Here is an 18,229-nt window from a genome sequence, read left to right on the forward strand (position 1 = left end):
AAGAAAGCCATGGGCCCAAGATGGAGTCACTTGCCCCACCACAGCAAATCAAGGCTTAATTGCAGTTTCAAAACGTCTCCAGGAGTGGAATCTTAAGCCGAAATCTGGAATTTTCTGGTAGCACCACAGAGGTAATCTGTCACCTGGGCCCTCTCCACCCACCCTAAAGGAAGATGAGGTAATTGACCTAATAAGACACTTTTCCCCTGAATTCTTCCCCATAGGGGAAGGACCTTGCCTGAAACAATCCTTTCTTTCATCTTTTTTATAACTTCTTACCCTACCCTTCTTTCTATAAAAGCCTTCCATTTTGTACAACTCTTCACAGGAGGTCCCTCTATTTGCTAGGTGGGATGCTCCCTAATTCACAAATTGTTTAATAAAGCCAATTTGACCTTTAAAATTTACTCACTTGAGGGGCGCCTGGGTGGCTCAGTCATTATGTATCTGCCTTCGGCTCAGGTCATGATCCCAGAGTCCTGGGATCGAGCCCCGAATCCCACTGCGTTGGGCTCCCTGCTCAGTGGGGAGCCTGCTTTTCCCTCTCCCACAGCCCCTGCTTGTGTTCTCTCTCTCGCTGTGTCTCTGTCAAATAAAGAAATAAAATCTTTAAAAAGAATAAATACAAAATAAAATAAAATTTACTCAGTTGAATATTGCTTTTTAACAAGGGTCTCTGCACTTGCTATTTTCTATTCCTATATAATTTATTTAGTTTTATTGTCTGCCTCCCTCGGTTTGAATGTAAGCTCCATGCATGTTGTCTTTCTTCTTTTTCCCCCTCCATATCCCTAGCACCTAAAACATTTTCAGGCACATGGTTGGTGCTCAATAAGTATTTTCTGAGTGAATAAATAACCAATGAATGATAAATCACTTGCCCAATCCTAAACCATAGGATTGACCATAGTTAATTGACCCTAGCTTAGAGGTGCCACCAGCAAGATCCCCAACAACCCCCTTCTTCATAAGAATGTTAACCTTATCTTTTAGAGGCAAACAACAGGAAGAGTTCCTGCTGGCGTAGACCAGTTTGAACTCAACCAGTGACTCACACCTGCACAGATGAACCCTGCAAGTGGGCCCTGGTGTGTTGGACAGTTAGTTACCTCTCCCTCACTACGTTAAAATCTCCAAACAAGGAGTACAAACCTTGTTAACGTGACATGCAACACCAGTATAGGCATGTTTCCTAAGTATGCATGTATAACCTTATGCTCGTCTCTGCATATGATGACAAAACTCCCCTTTCTAAATGTTTACCCCAACCCTAAATAAAAAGAACCCACTCACTCTTGCCTGGGGAGTCACAGCTTTGGAAGTTATTTCCTGTGATCTCCTTACTTGCTGCAGATAAAGTTTCCTTTGTGGACAACTCCATTTGGTGTAGTTCTTTATTTGTAACTCAGCAAGGAGCAAACTCTTTAGTTAAGTTACAAAGGGATATATATAGTGTTCCAATTGGCCAGGCCTAAGTCAAAAGGGCTTTCTGTGGTCAGGGTTGGGATCAGCTAGCTCCCCCTGAACCCTATAGTCTAAGAATGAGAAGTGGGTAGTTCCATAAGAAAATCAGAGTGCAATTACTAGAAAGAAACTAGATGCTAGGCAGGTGAAATCACAGATATCCATTACACAAGATGTGACAAGGGAAGTGCAGGGAACGTTTGTAAAAGACCTATTACAAGGATAGACTTTTATCCTTTTCAAACTTCCAAGTTGGGACCTGTCTGGGAGAGAGCATAATCAGTGTGCATTTCTCATTACTTTCAGTATCAAATTTCCTCATCCTTTAACTCACCCACCTGTGGGGAGTGTGTTTGTGTGTGTGTGTGTGTTGGGGAGGAGGGTGTTGTGATCTATCCCATCCTTTCAACACACTTATCAGAACTGACCACTACTTTAACCTGAGAAGCATGTACAGATAGATTCCCTGAGGATTCTGTGTTACAAATCTCATGGAAACAGAGGGAGAAGGAAAGGGAGGAAAGGATCCAGAAGGGAGCAGAGAGAAGAGTGAAGGGGAGAATCAATGTCCTTTATTAAGACAAGGTAGGAGACTACCAAAAGGAGGGATAGCCAGTATCGTCAATCCCCGGGTTAGGGAGATATGCTATGGATTGATTATGTGTATTGCCCCCAAATTCATGTGGAACCTTAATCCCCAATGTGTTGGTACTTGGAGATGAGGCCTTTTGGAGACAAGTCATTAGGGTAGAGGCTTCATGATGCGTTTAGCGTCCTTCTATAAAGAAGAAACACACGAGCTATCTCTCTTTTTCTCTCTCTGGTGTAAGGACACAGAAAGAAGGCAGCCATCCGAAGTCAGGAAGAGGGCTCTCACAAGAACCCAAGTATACTGGCTGGCACCCTTGATAGAGTTCCCAGTCTAAAACAGTAAAAAATAAATGTTTTTTTAAAATTCTCCCAGTCTGTGGTATTTTGTTAAAGCAGCCTAAACTAAGTAAAAAAGATTAAGACTGAGACAAGATAAATTAATTCGATGGTTAGATAATCATTTATGACTTTGAAGAAAGAATTTCTATAGCCTGAGGCATGAACCCACATAAGAACTGAGGGGCTGATGAGGAAGTGTAGATACATCACAAAATGAAAAGTGAACAAATTGCTTAAGAGACTGAGAGCCTACTCTAGACAGAGCACTACGCTAGGCACCAGGGTTAGCCTCATGGGTGTGTATGACAAGACATTCTACACGGGGTACACACGAGCAAGGGGAGGGGTAGAGGAAGAAGGAGAAATAGACTCCTGCTGATCAGGGAGCCTTGAGTAGGGCCTTATCCCAAAACCCCGGGACCATAACCTGAGTGAGCTGAAGGCAGGCATTGAACTGACTGAGCCAGTATGGGATGCCCCATACACATTCATATATTTTTAATGCACTCATTAGGTCTAGAGAAATACAAATGGAATTTTGTTTTATGTTTTACTTTATATACTCCTTATTTAAAAACCAAGATTTTAGGAAAATAAAGCTATTATTACATTCAGAATATAGTGGTGGATAACAAAACTTAGAGTATACCACAATTCCTCCTAAGAATTACCTTCCTCCTTCCAAAATATTTTCAATTTCCATTCTCTTTAAGTTCTGACTCTGGCATAATTTGCTATTAATCTTAGAAAAAATCTTGGTCTGCAGAACAGCTTCTTCATAAAATGAGGCACACGGTCTAGGTAGTGCTTTACAACTACTGAAATTTGGCATGCTGGTGTCCTGAAGGTGGATTAAGGAACTGACCTCTCCTGCAATGGGGCAGTTGAGAGGGGTCAGGGAGAGCCAGAGTTCCCTAGGTCAGTACCTCTAGCCATGAGCCACCTTGTTTAGGTCTCCTTAGAGCAGCCTGTGCAGAGCAGTCTGGGATATATGCCAAACCAGCAGCAAGCACTGTGGACAACAACCAGCACTTACAGTCCTGGTGAATGTGCATGGCCAAGGAGATGTCTGTCACATGGGCATCCATATGCAAAGCACTTCACTGCCCATCATGGACCAGAGAGATGTGGAGCCAATTCTTGAGTGTGTGATCCAGATATCCAAGGGGCAGAGCACACAGTCTCAACAGCAGTCTGTTAGAGGATAAAAGAGGAGCCTGGGCAGAGTGGGGTTTCCAGAGGGCTCAACTCTAGGCAATGCCCTTAATATTTTTCTTAACATATAGTGGCTATTTCTACCATTTGTAGCAATGCACTCTTTTTTTGGCTAGCTGTTGACAATGCATGCATGTTCTGAAGGCTAGTTTTAATGTGGAAATCCAGATATAAAAAAAATACTATTGGGTTCCAAATCTTTTTGCATTATCTTATGAAATTGCAATATTACATGTAAAAGAAAAGGAAGAGTTGTTATTCTTTAAATTTAATTGTAAATTCTGAATGTTTATATAAAATAGTTTGAAATATTTTATCACCCACTTATGTGATCAGAGTCCCTCACTGATAATTACTATTTGGAATATGATAAATTTATCATTAAGAAGTTTAGATCAGGGACACCTGACTGGCTCAGTTGATTGAGCGTCTGCCTCTGGCTTGGGTCATGATTCCAGGTCCCTGGAGTCCAGCTCCACATGGGGCTCCCTGCACAACCTGGCACCTGTTTCTCCCTCTGCCTGTTCCCCTCACTTGTGCTCTTTCTCTCTCTCTAATAGATAAATAAAATCTTTAAAAAAAAAAGCTGGGGCACCTGTGTGGCTCAGTTGGTTAAGCAACTGTCTTCAGCTCAGGTCAGGATCCTGGAGTCCCAGGATTGAGTCCCGCATCTGGCTCCCTACTCAGAGGGGAGTGTACTTCTTCCTCTGACCCTCCCCCCCCCACCAACCCCTAGCCCCCGTTATACTCTCTCTCTCTCATTCTCTCTCTCTCAAATAAATAAATAAAATCTTAAAAAAAAAGTTTAGATCAGAAACTACGTAAAGTCACTTCAACCATAGAACCTAGTATGAAAATATATTCACAGAAACAAGTTCAAGTTGATCATTAAAAAATGTGGAAAAATTTGATTTATTCAAACGTAATTTTTAATATCTTCTCTAGCACACTGTAATTTATTTTATAACTATGTAATTTAAAGATAATGCTATGAATTTTTTTTTTTTTTTTTACCATTACTTAGATGCTTCCAAATCTTGTTTATGTAACCTAGGGTGCTATGCAAAAATTATCATTTTTTGTATGTGTTGTGATATGGAAGAAGCAGAGAGGCCCTGATATAATTTATTTATTAAGTGTGTCTGCCATGTCATCTCACCCTAGGGCCCTTGTCCCCTGCCTCCCCCTCATATATTACAGGGATAGATAGCAGCCAAGGTTCAAGTCTGTATCCAACAAGGTCAAGAACTCCAGCATGGCTATTTGTATGAGATACCATGTCGCTGCAGGGCTGGAGGGCAAGTTTAGACAAAAACATAAAAAATAGCTCATGTCTAAAAATCACAAAGTCTGGATGAACAACAAACCTGGACAAATCCAGAGAGAGGAATCTATATTTACTGAAGGACAAAAGAGGAGAATAAATGGACTGACATACCATTCCTGGATGAAGTACTTATTATCACATCTCCCATCATTTCTCATATGAATATAAGAATTTAATACAGTTCAGGGATGTCTCAGTGGCTCAGTCGGTAAAGCATCTGCCTTCCGCTCAGGTCATGATCCTAGGGTCCTGGGATGAAACCTCACACCAGGCTCCCTGCTCAGTGGGGAGTCTGCTTCTCCCTCTCCTCCTTCTCTCTCTAATAAATAAAATCTTAAAAAAAAAAAGAAAAAAAGAATTGGGGCGCCTGGGTGGCTCAGTGGGTTAAAGCCTCTGCCTTCGGCTCAGGTCATGATCCCAGGGTCCTGGGATCGAGCCCTGCATCCGGCTCTCTGCTCGGCAAGGGGCCTGCTTCCTCCTCTCTCTCTGCCTGCCTCTCTGTCTACTTGTGATCTCTATATGTCAAATAAGTAAATAAAATCTTAAAAAAAAAGAATTTAATACAATTCAAGAAAGAAAGAATTATAGCAAATTATGATTGTTATTATTGATTAGGAATAACTTGGTTAGGAAACATCTAGACAAACATTCCCTATAGTGAAGTCAAAGGATCAGACTGCTTGATCACCTCTGAAGCACCTCTTAGGTACCTTGGTGTGGATACCATCTTCCTAAGGTCTTTAACTTTGTGTTTTCCTAGGTACTCAGTACTGATTAAGTTACGCATGACTATTTCACAGTAATCAAACTCACAAAGCCTTGATGTATAAACAAATCACTAAGGGTATACTTTTTTCTAAAGTCTTAACTACTGTTTGTGGCTATCAGGAGTACCAGATAAGAATACTTAATGGTTCGCTTGTGATTTGGAATCATAGTAACAAGAGGAGTCTGGTTTGGAGGGTTATTTCATTCAAGTTATATTAAGGCCTGGTGACTGGTTTCGGCCGCAGAACAGAGTACTTTTTGTTCATGTCTCCCAAAGAAAACACCTGTTCCGCTTGGCAGTGATAGATGAACATCAACAAATTCTTACTCTGTTTTCCCTTTTCCAAACTCCAAACTGACCGTTCCCCATTTGGTTTTTTGTTTGTTTGTTTGTTTTTCCATTCTCCACTTAATACAAACTTTTTCAAGCAATTTATAATATTTATGAATTTATTTCTAATCTTTCCAAGGGAGGGCTTGATCAAATCTAAAGAAGCTGCTCTTACAAACTGCTACATTAAAATACAGGGCATTTCTAAGCAGGGCAGGGAAGACTTGTAAATTGTGGTCACTTTAATCAGTACCTTTGTTTAAACATGAATCCCTGGATTATTAATTTACAGTTCTCACAGGTGTCGGCGATCACCTAATTTCACTCCCATTTTCATTTAAAAAAAAAAAACAAAAACGGGGACGCCTGGGTGGCTCAGTTGGTTAAGCAGCTGCCTTCGGCTCAGGTCATGATCCCAGCGTCCTGGGATCGAGTCCCACATCGGGCTCCTTGCTCCGCAGGGAGCCTGCTTCTCCCTCTGACTCTGCCTTCCACTCTGTCTGCCTGTGCTTGCTCTCACTCTCTCTCTCTCTTACAAATAAATAAATAAAATAATCTCACTCCCATTTTCATTTAAAAAAAAAAACAAAAACGCAAACTAAAGCTCAGCGAGACCGAATAACTTAAAATTACTTGGTTAGATCAAGGATTATTAGATCTCTGGTTTTTAACTCTTTATCTCGTTCCTTATACTTCGAGACCGAGTTGGAAACATTAAAGTAAAACCCACTCGCGCAAAGGGAGCCTATCTGTCCATCTTTTAGAAATCTTGTGAATCGTTCCTTATATTAAATCCGCGAGACTGCAGCTTCAGCTCTTGCCACAGTAACCGTGAGTTAGTAAACAGTGGCGACAGATTTCTTGAGTTCGGTGAGTACTTGAACTGACCTCGACCAGGTCGGCCTTAGCTCATTAAGGGTGAAATTTCACTGTCAGCCGCGTTTTCGAGGCCTTTCCAAGGTGCCAATTGATTCATGTAAGTCGGGGTCGCCAAGAACGTTCAGGGCAGCCCTCACAGTGGGCGTCGCAAAGAAAATGTTCTCTGGCATCCGGAAACGTGTGAGATGCCGAGAAGCCTAAAGGGCTTTTCTGCAACCTTTCAGTACAAAAGAGAAAAGTGGGGTTTTATTCAGGCACTGGAAAGAAATGAATTCGAAAATAAATACCGAGAGGTCTACGTGGGGGAGGGGAAAAAAAGGCCAGAAGAAAGAGAAAGGCCTTTTTCTCCAGTGACGAGCGGTCACAAGGCGTACTCCAGACGTGGGCGCTCACCATTCGCTGAGTCCGAGATGACGTCACCGCAGCAGCCCGGGCGCGAACGGCGGAAAGGGCGGCACCGCACTGGAAGTTGGCGAGGCGCGCGCGCTCCCGCGCCCCGGCCCGCCCCCGCTCTCTGCCGGCCAACCCGCTTGTCCATTCTCTTTTCGCGCCCAGTTGGCCACGCCCCCTTCCCAACTCGCCCCTCCCCCACCAGCACGGCGGCGCGCGGAAAGCGCGTCACGTGATGACTAGCCCCGCCTCTTCCTCTCGGTCCCATATTGAACTCGAGTTGGAAGAGGCGAGTCCGGTCTCAAAATGGAGGTAAAACCGCCGCCCGGTCGCCCCCAGCCCGACTCCGGCCGTCGCCGCCGCCGCCGGGGGGAGGAGGTATTAGGGGGAGAGCGGGGGGTTGATGGGTAGTGGCCGGCATGGGGGACCTAGGTCGGTGGGAGCGGGGAGGCCGGGTGGACCGGATCGGCCGTCCCGCGCTCTGCGATGAGACGGGCGGTTGGGGGGAGGGGAGCGGGCCTCAGAGGTCGCCTTGGGGCCCCTCGCCTTTCTCGCCTTCTTCTTCGGCTGCACAAATGGCCCTTCGGAGGCTCTGCGTGGTTCGGGAGACCTCCGGAGGGGACCCGGCCCGCCGGCCGCGCGGCCTCGGATTCGAGGCCGAGGGCGGCATGGCGGGCCGCGGCGGGAGCGGTTGGGAGGAGGCGGTGGGGGAGGGGAGGGGACGAGCAGTCACATCCGGGCGAGCGAGCAGGCGGGCGGCGGCCACATTGACATTGATCCGCTGCCGCGTTACGAAATGGCGCATTGGGCCGCAATGGCCGCCGCCTCGCTCCGCCGCCCGGAAAGAGAGCGCGGGATTGGAAGGAAGCGGGAGGAGGCGGCCCGGCAGAAAATGCCACAAATGGCTTCGGATCATGCGGCCTACTGCTTTCGCTGAAGTTAATGCCGGCGCGTTTCTAGTCCTTGTAGATCTCTGAGGCGACGAGAATTTTAATTCTCCTGTTTTTTTCTTCTCAGTACCCAGTTCACAGTACGAAATTTTTTAAAAAGTTTGCTGCCTTAAAATACTTCTTTTCTGCCATTCTTTCTCAACTATTTAGAATTACACGTATCTTCGCGTCGTGCGGGTCGGCTCTGGTTGTAGTTTCTTGGATTTTTGTTTGAGAGGACTGCAACCACAGTTGAATTTTTCATGTTAGAGATAATTTTATGTGGGTTATAATTGTATTCTGTCATCTCTGTGTTCTGTCGATTAATTACAAGTAACCAAGATTTGAAACGAAGAGACCAGGTGAATTGATGCTTTAGGCTATTAATCATTTAACATTTTTTTCTAGCATGTCACAGTGTTTTCATATTAAATGCCTTAACATCTCTACTTTGGAAGACACAGGAAGACATTAGAATGTAAATGTGAGCCCCTTTATTTAAGGACTTTGGATGAACTATACTTAATGCATGCATTAAATGGCAGCTAATTTACTGAGGAGCTAATTCAGTTGCAAAACAATTCAGGCCGTATCTTAATTTTTAAAAGTCTGTTTCTCGTGCTCCATTATTGTCAAAAAGCATATACTATATTTAATATAAGTGCAGCTTGCCCTGTTTGTGACCGTGTATTTTTGAAATTTTTGCCATGTGATCCAAGTGCAAATAGGTAACTTTACAGTATATACTCTAAAACAAATTGGTTACAGAAAGCTATCAAGATACTGGTCGGCGTCTTTTTGTAATTTTGGGGGGTGGGGGAAGAGTGCTGGTTTAGCCTTGAATTGAGGAATACCTGTTTTAACCTTGATATGCTTGAAAGAGATGGATTTTTAAAAAATTTGCTGCTCAGAACCTTTAAGTTACATACTTCAGTTTTGTGGTTTAACATTAAATGTTTGAAGTGTAGACTGATGAGGGAATACATGAAAAATGGTATGGATGGAACACTACTTTTAAAGCACTTTGTTTTCTTACTTAAAGAGCAGTTTGTCAGTAGCAACTTCTAAAAAAATTTGTCCCCAGATGCTTTAGTTGTAGTCCAAAGTTAATGGATTTTTGATTGTGGAATTTTCTTGGACTTAAATGTAGTTGGAGTGATATTGGCATTTGTAAGGCTGTGTAGATTTTTTTTTGGTATTTGGGTACCTTTCATCAGTCGGTGTGTGGTTTTACTCCAGTTTTTAATTGGACAGTGCTAATGGTACAGGAATCTGATACTGAGTTTATTAAATATTTGTAGCAGATTAAAGAATTGTGTATCTCAGCAATTTACCTGGTAAAAGAAATAATTGAAATGTATTTGTTTCCTTAGGGCCATGATCCAAAGGAACCAGAGCAGTTGAGAAAACTGTTTATTGGTGGTTTGAGCTTTGAAACTACAGATGATAGTTTAAGAGAACATTTTGAAAAATGGGGTACACTTACAGATTGTGTGGTGAGTTACTAAAGGAACAAAAAAAGGCTGGGGGTGTAGGGCCTGTACAGATGTATTTCAGTACTTTAAAATTTTGTTTTATAGGTGATGAGAGACCCCCAAACAAAACGTTCCAGGGGTTTTGGTTTTGTGACTTACTCTTGTGTTGAAGAGGTGGATGCAGCAATGTGTGCCCGACCACACAAGGTTGATGGGCGTGTAGTGGAACCAAAGAGAGCTGTTTCTAGAGAGGTATTTTCATAATATTACGCTGTGTAATATGTGAGATAGTTGGAGAATTTGGTTTTTGACTAATTTTTTAATCTGTAGGATTCTGTAAAGCCTGGTGCCCATCTAACAGTGAAGAAAATTTTTGTTGGTGGTATTAAAGAAGATACAGAAGAGTATAATTTGAGAGACTACTTTGAAAAGTATGGCAAGATTGAAACCATAGAAGTTATGGAAGACAGGCAGAGTGGAAAAAAGAGAGGATTTGCTTTTGTAACTTTTGATGATCATGATACCGTTGATAAAATTGTTGGTAAGTAGAAACTTACTGGAACTTGAATGAGAAAACAGAAAAGTTCCCTTTGTGCTATGTTTAGATTTGCCAGATTGCGTTATCATTTTGTATTGCATTTAATAGCCTATAAAGCATGTGGTTCAGTTTTCATAAATGACATTCTGGAACACTCCCTCATTCTTGAAGTGACTACTTTCTTGATATTTAATAAGTTATGTAGTGATGTGTTTTTCCAAACATCAAATAACTTCTGTTTGTTTGTTTGATTAAAAAAAATTTTAGTTCAGAAATACCACACTATTAATGGGCATAATTGTGAAGTGAAAAAGGCCCTTTCTAAACAAGAAATGCAGTCTGCTGGATCACAAAGAGGTGAGTAGTACAATAAATACACATAGAATAGGTATGGGTGGCATTTGTAAGGTTTTTAAAGCTCTCCCTTTCTCTTGTTTAAAGGTCGTGGAGGTGGATCTGGCAACTTCATGGGTCGTGGAGGGAACTTTGGAGGTGGTGGTAACTTTGGCCGTGGTGGGAACTTTGGTGGAAGAGGTAAGAGGGTGATTGTGTCTACCTGAAGTTATTGGTAAGTTGTATGTTTGGTTTTAATTCATACCTTGTTTTTCCTCAGGAGGCTACGGTGGTGGTGGCGGTGGCAGCAGAGGTAGTTATGGAGGAGGTGATGGTGGATATAATGGATTTGGAGGTGATGGTAAGTTTTTAATGGGTATTTGATATTTTGATTTTGTTTCTATACTAAATGGAAAGTTACGTATTTGTTTATATTTTTAATTTCAGTTATAATTGGCATGGCTTGACTACATTAAAGTAGACTTTCCCCCCTTAAACTCATAACATTAGCTAGTTCCTTTTTTGGCCAGTAGCATTTACTGTACTAGCATTTGAGCTGAATTGTGTCTTGCGAGATAGTTTACCATTTTCTTTATTAGTGAACTTAAAAGTTCAAAAAAATAGAATTTTTTTTTTTTTTTAAAGTATGGAAAGATACTTAAGCATTCGTCTTAAACTCTGTCCCACAGCTGCCGCTGTTGCTGCTGCTTTGGACTGCACAGGCAGGGGAAGTGGAGAAGCAGTTCCCCACTGAGCAGGGATCCCATGTAGGGCTCAGTCCCAGGACCCTGGGATCATGACCTGAGTGGAAGGCAGCCACTTAACAGAGTCAGTCACCCAGGTGCCCCAGCCCAGGGTTTTGTTTTTTTTTTTTTTTAAGATTTTACTTATTTGTCAGAGAGAGAGAGTACACACAAGCAGACAGAGTGGCAGGCAGAGGCAGCGAGAGAAGCAGGCTCCCTGCCCAGCAAGGAGCCCGATGTGGGACTTGATCCCAGGACCCTGGGATCATGACCTGAGCTGAAGGCAGCGGCTTAACCAACTGAGCCACCCAGGCGTCCTCAGCCCAGGTTTTTGATGCTCTGTTAATGAGGTGTTAACTAGTCTTGAGTGTTAAATTAAGTCATTGGTTTATTTCCAAGTTGACCAATTGTAATATAAATTAGAGTTCAGTAACTTAACACATTGATGTTTTTGTGTGACTTCCATTTTTCTTAGGTGGCAACTATGGTGGTGGTCCTGGTTATAGTAGTAGAGGAGGCTATGGTGGTGGTGGACCAGGATATGGAAACCAAGGAGGTGGATATGGAGGTGGTGGTGGAGGATATGATGGTTACAATGAAGGAGGAAATTTTGGAGGTGGTAAGCTTTCATTTGTTTTATATGTTCAAGATGTTTATAGTTCATAACATTTCAAAATGTGTTAAAATGCAACATTTGGTCAAATAGTAATACTAGAAAATACTAAAAAGATGAATGATTAAACTGAATTTTTTTTGTTTTGCTGGCTGTTTAGCAAATTGGTAAAATATGAACATACTTTTTATGTTCATACATTTTTATGTAATTTTTCAACATCTTTCCAATTTTTCAACGTTTTTATGTAATTGAATGGATGATTCTCAGTAATTTATTTATTGCTAGAATTTTGATTCTGCGCACTTTTAAATTGGACAAATGGGAACAGTAAATTGAATGTGCAGACACATTGAAATGAATAGAGTGGTCTGGAGTTCGGGACAGAAGTACTTGGAATTTTAATGTCCTAGGTACATTTTATTTAAAAAAAAATTTTTTTTAAAGATTTTATTTACGTATTTAACAGATCACAAGTAGGCAGAGAGGCAGGCAGAAAAAGGAAGGGAAGCAGGCTCCTTGCTGAGCAGAGAGCCCGATGTGGGGCTCGATCCCAGGACCCCGAGCTCAAGAGTTGAGCTGAAGGCAGAGGCTTTAACTCACTGAGCCACCCAGGTGCCCCCCTAGGTACATTTATCTTTAAGCTATATGCCCCACGTGGGGATTGAACTCATGACCCCCAAATCAAGTGTTGCATGCTCTACCCACTGAGTCAGCCAGGCACCCCTAGAAAAATTTTCTTAACAGCCAATTTAGAATACCTTCTTTGTCACTGACTGAAAAGTTGAGCTAGTCCTAATTAGAGCAGGTCAGGTATAGTTGATGATAGTGGTATGAAGGCAAGAATGTGTGCTAGGGTGTTGGCATCTGATATGGACAAAAGATGGCACTTATCTGTATATATGCTTTTCCTGGACCATCTTTTTATATCCTCTCTTCCTACTTAATGCCTGAGGTCTGCTAGTGGTACTCTTTTGGAGTCAGTACCTCTGTATATGGTTTTCAAAGGGTCACCTTGTAATAGAGTGATGTCATGATTGTGGAAAGGTAATAATCAGTATATTAAAAAGAAGAAAATAATTGTGTAGGTTAACCACAATAAAACTTTTGTAATTTCAGGTAACTATGGTGGTGGTGGGAACTATAATGATTTTGGAAATTATAGTGGACAACAGCAATCAAATTATGGACCCATGAAGGGGGGCAGTTTTGGTGGAAGAAGCTCGGGCAGTCCCTATGGTGGTAAGTACTTTTCTTCGCCTCCCCACCCCTACCCCTTTTGGTTAAAAATTTTTGCTGATTTCTTAATTAAAAACTTACAATACATTTTTTTAAAAACCTGTGTATTTCTAGGTGGTTATGGCTCTGGTGGTGGAAGTGGTGGATATGGTAGCAGAAGGTTCTAAAAAATTTTCAGAAGAAAAGGGTAGGTATCTTTAAAATTTTATCATGATGATAAAGAATATGTGGAACTGTTCACTGAGTGTAATAATTTTTTTATCCTGTATTATTCAACAGGCTACAGTTCTTAGCAGGAGAGAGAGCGAGGAGTTGTCAGGAAAGCTGCAGGTTACTTTGAGACAGTCGTCCCAAATGCATTAGAGGAACTGTAAAAATCTGCCACAGAAGGAACGATGATCCATAGTCAGAAAAGTTACTGCAGCTTAAACAGGAAACCCTTCTTGTTCAGGACTGTCATAGCCACAGTTTGCAAAAAGTGCAGCTATTGATTAATGCAATGTAGTGTCAATTAGATGTACATTCCTGAGGTCTTTTATCTGTTGTAGCTTTGTCTTTTTCTTTTTCTTTTCATTACATCAGGTATATTGCCCTGTAAATTGTGGTAGTGGTACCAGGAATAAAAAATTAAGGAATTTTTAACTTTTCAATATTTGTGTAGTTCAGTTTTTCTACATTTTAGTACAGAAACTTTAACAAAATGCAGTTTTGAAGGTGTTTCCTTGTGAGTTAACAAGTAAAGAAGATCATTGTTAATTACTATTTTGTATGAATTTTGCTAAAGTTAACTGTAAAGAAACACCTGCTGACTTGCAGTTTAAGGGGAATCTATTCTCTGCATTTCCAAACCATGAAATGAATGGGCTCTGACATGTGGAGAGAATAGATAATTTGTATGTTTGCAATGTGTGTTTTAGATAAATAGAATTGGGTATTTAAATTAGCATACTTGTGAATTTAATAGCATTAAGATTTACCTTCAAATGAAAAAAATCTCAAAATTTCTATTTGGTTTTTGTGCATTTTCTTTCAAAATGTAATCATATGATTTTAGTGTGTTAGTTTTGCTAAGAGTCCTAGCCATGTTTAGAGCATCTCCATTCTACATTCACCTTGGTCACATGTGAACTGCCATAGTTTTATTTGGGTGTAAAGAATGTCTACTGCCCTTTGTTTAAATTCTGGAAAGGGGCAGTGGATGTTTTCCCTTTCACTTAAAAACCATTCTTAAAAATTTAAAAATACAAGACCACTAAGCGTGCTGTGTCTGAGCAAATTAGTGGCTACCATTTTTTTTCCCCTTCCCGTTTCCAAAGCACAAGAGGCCCATAAATCTTCGGTTATTTTCCTTGGTTTAATATATATATTTTTTTGATACAAGCTTTCAGAAGCAAGAGAATAAAAATCATGCGTTGTTGAACCCTTAACTGGCTGGCATGCTTTCCTGTTTGTACCCTCTCTATTGGATAAAACCAAGGACAGTCTAGATAAAATCATAAATGACTTCACTGCAGTAGAAGTGTAGCACAGTTGCTTAGTACAAGCTTCTCACTCTCCCACCTGAATTCAAAGTTGAATAGTCTGAGTTCTTGCTCACTTAAAATCTAAAAGAACACACTGTTACTCCATGTGTATGGTTGAACCTGAATCGTGTCGGTATGAGTTAACAGTTTGGTTTGGAAGACCTTGGTTGAGAAGAGTTTCAGATAAGGTCATATATAAACACCAATGTCTACTGTTTCGCGCCAGCTAGTGCTTACGATCTCATTCGAGCCCTAAGTTATGTGCTCTGCTGTTACCTTTCTTTGGCAGTTGAACGTTGAATTCAAGATTATTTTTGTTTTCAGAAGTACTAAACAAAACAAGCAATAAAAAGGGGAATGGGGCGTGCTAGTGTTTGAATATGCTCTCTTGTTGCTCTAATTCTGTGCCTCTGTGCATTATTAATATTTGGATGCATGCAATGCCAGCATGGAAATCGGTCTTCACAGATACTGCAGTTTTCCAGAAAACACTCACAAACCAATAAATGTAACAGACAACATTCCATTTGTTAATGGACATATGTGAATAAGCAGTGTAGAAAATAGGCTAATATTAGAAAATGGTTAAGTCTTTAACAACTTCAAATGTGGTTATATAAATGGACACTGTCAATGTTCATAACTTAAACCTGGGTACCTGGTCAAAGTACTGCTTGGGAAACATTTTATTAAAATTGAGCTAAATTGTCTCAAGTTCTTTTATTCATATAATAAAGGTTGAAGGAATGGGGGAGATTAACATTTCCTGTTGCTATGTTTGTGAAATTGTTTGACACAACCTTGACAGTATCCTTTAATGGCATATGAGGTTAATTGTACTGTTAACAACCTTTTTATGTTCTGGAACTAGTTTAATAGTGAAAATATTTTCAGTAAGTTGATGTTTGCAACCTATAAGCAGGTGAAATCTGTGTATGTGACCTGTTTATAAGTTGTATTAGCTTAGTTCTTGTGAACAGTGTGGAAAAGTAAGCCATGAGGAGAGCGATTTAACCAGCTTTAAAGGACCTAAGGTGTGCATTTTAAGCACAGTCTGGATCAAAGGAGACTCACTAAGACAGGACTTCAGCAGCCTTTTGAGTATGGACAAGTCAGCATAAATAAAGAATGACAAGGCAGCAGCAAGAGCTTCAACTACAGAGAAGTGAAGGCATAAGATACTATGGTGATAGTGAGCAACTTTCCAAAAGCTAGTTAAATCTGCTTATTACAACTGAAATATCGAAGAAAGTCTAGCAGGAAGGAGCTCTTCGCCTATTGGAACATCAATGAGAGATAGTTGCCACAGTCACTAGGTCTAGCATTTAGACCTGCAAGGAAGGGCAATAAGCATTAGGTAAGGCTTGAATTTGAATTTTTTCACTAATTAAAGAGTAATTTTTTGTAAAGCAAGGTAAGAGTAATCTTTTTGATTTGCAGGTTGAATGAGAACCCTTCTTGCCTAAATGAGGAATGTCTTTCCTACCATCTTAAATACGAAGGTTTCTGGCTGGGTAAGGTTTGTAGCTCACAGTAAAAGCTGATGACACCATTTGTTCCCTACAAACACATATTACATATTTTCAAACTTAGGTACACTAGCAAAATTATTCAGCTGATAACATCGAGAACCACATCCAACACATTTAAAAAACAGTTTTAGGCCCTGGCAACAACCATGAGTATCTTGAGTCAGCTATGGCTACATGTATATGATTTATTCTTGGTGTCTTTAGGATAAAGTTAGTTTTTGGTAAGAGGAGTAAGGTAATAAGCAGGACACTTGTAAAAGAAGCATTAAGCTGCCAATCCTCATTCTATGAAAAACCCCTTAGAATGAACTTCCAAAATTGCCAGGCGATACAGACTGAAAAATGGTCTTCATTCAAGTGGCCTCCAATTCTCTTGCATGTAAATTCAGGGAATTACTTGAATAGGGTGCATTTTTGGTTCTTTTTAACCAGTTAGCCAGAAGTAGTAGGGGCCTAATTATGCTATTCCCTTTTAAAAAGATTTCCCAAAGAACAGTTAAAATATTCCTCAGTTACTATTCATATCAGTTAGTGATTATTCATAAGGGCTATTGCTGCCCCAAAAGGGCTTATTACTAAAATTTGAGATTTGAGGGGTACCTGGCAGGCTCAGTTGGTAAGAGTTGAGCATGCAGCTCTTGCTTGGGTTTATGAGTTCAAGCCCTGTTTTGGGCAAACATTTGGGCAGGTTTAAAGCAGTTTCTAAATTATAAAGTTCATACGTAGTAGATTTAGTTTGCCAGAGTTTATTCTTGGAAAATGACTGGTTGGCTCTATCTGTACCTAAATCAGGATTGAATTTCTATACAGAAGTGTTGAAGAAGGTAATAGTATTTTGATGATTTTTTTTTTTACTAAGTGGTTGTAGTGTGACATTAAGATAGGAAACATTTTTTTAAAAAGGCATTGTTCTTTCTTTACAGTCCATCTCATTTCTTGCAAAATAAATTGATTTTATTTAAATGTTCCATTGTCATTCCTGAAAATGTGCTCTTCAATCATAGTAGCAGTTTAAAAAAAAAAAAAGGAAGTTCTAAGGAGGGGGAAATGGTTGAGGAAAACCTTTCAATCAATCTTGTCAAGCCATCTCACATGTTACTGCTTCCCACGCTACATTTTTTCGAAAACAACAAACCTGATACACAAATCTTGAAGAAAATTGGGTAATACAGGTCATTTAAGGATCTGAACAACTGAAATGAGCCTGTTTAAGAGTTCCACTATAAGTTACAACTTGAAACATTTCTAGTTATGGACAGTCTCTCAAAGTTCCAGTAATTGATGTCACAAGTAGTTGAATGATTTGCAAGTTAATGCAGGGGTGAAGTAAGGATTGTTAGCCTATACAATATTCAAGATTACTTCTAAATTCAATGTTTTATCCTGATTTTTAAGACTTAAGAGGTGGTCTGTAATGGATTCAAATGTTTCATTTGTAGTATAATGAGATGTTTACAGAAAGATAACTTTTTCATTAAAATATTTTTAGAAATGTGTGTGTTGTTTTGTTGCTTCACAGTGTTGATGTGATTTAAACACTAGGTGAATATTACATTAGTAAAATAACAGGAAACTTGGAATGATCCTTTATATAGCAGTTAAAGATCATGGATTCTATTCAGTGGAAAATGAATACACGACACTAGAAATACATGTTAGAAAAATAAACCAAAAGCGTATTATTTAAGGATATAATTCTTGAATACCAATAGGTGAGATGTTGGGGTGATGAGGAATCTGAACTTCCTGGAGAAAAAATACAAAGTTACGGACACTCGGGAAGAGATGGGGACAGGGTTTCAGATGTTGGATGAATTCCCCTCCCCAGCCCTATCCAAGGCAGTGGATTGCTTGAGTACTATGGTATGATGGGCTGGGAGGAAAAAGCATGAAATTTTGTCAGACTGCAGTGGTGCATTTTAATAAAGGTGATAAGAGCAAAGTGATCAACTGTAACGGCTTTGAGAATTGTGACTTTTAGGAAAACTATAGCACAAGTA

The 18,229-nt window shown here is 40.4% G+C and overlaps 1 protein-coding gene across 4 annotated transcripts; it reads left to right on the plus strand.

Moving 5' to 3' along the window:
* The first annotated feature begins 7,536 nt into the window (after nucleotides 1-7,536).
* On the plus strand, nucleotides 7,537-17,197 carry HNRNPA3 (heterogeneous nuclear ribonucleoprotein A3). 4 transcript variants are annotated; one of them, XM_059394227.1, is made up of 11 exons: nucleotides 7,537-7,616; nucleotides 9,607-9,729; nucleotides 9,814-9,960; nucleotides 10,039-10,249; nucleotides 10,514-10,603; nucleotides 10,688-10,780; nucleotides 10,860-10,940; nucleotides 11,798-11,941; nucleotides 13,055-13,177; nucleotides 13,289-13,361; nucleotides 13,454-15,407. In XM_059394227.1, exons 1-10 carry the CDS (start codon nucleotides 7,611-7,613, stop codon nucleotides 13,339-13,341), a joined length of 1,071 nt encoding a protein of 356 aa, XP_059250210.1. In that variant the 5' UTR covers nucleotides 7,537-7,610; the 3' UTR covers nucleotides 13,342-13,361; nucleotides 13,454-15,407. The 4 variants fall into 4 exon arrangements, with proteins under 4 accessions (XP_059250210.1, XP_059250208.1, XP_059250207.1 ...); XM_059394225.1 differs by lacking the exon at nucleotides 13,454-15,407 and adding an exon at nucleotides 16,138-17,197 and having other exon boundaries at nucleotides 7,543-7,682; XM_059394224.1 differs by having other exon boundaries at nucleotides 7,543-7,682.
* Nucleotides 17,198-18,229: the final 1,032 nt, after the last annotated feature.

This window comes from Mustela nigripes, chromosome 3 (genome assembly GCF_022355385.1).
Source record: "Mustela nigripes isolate SB6536 chromosome 3, MUSNIG.SB6536, whole genome shotgun sequence".
Taxonomy (NCBI): Eukaryota; Metazoa; Chordata; class Mammalia; order Carnivora; family Mustelidae; genus Mustela; species Mustela nigripes.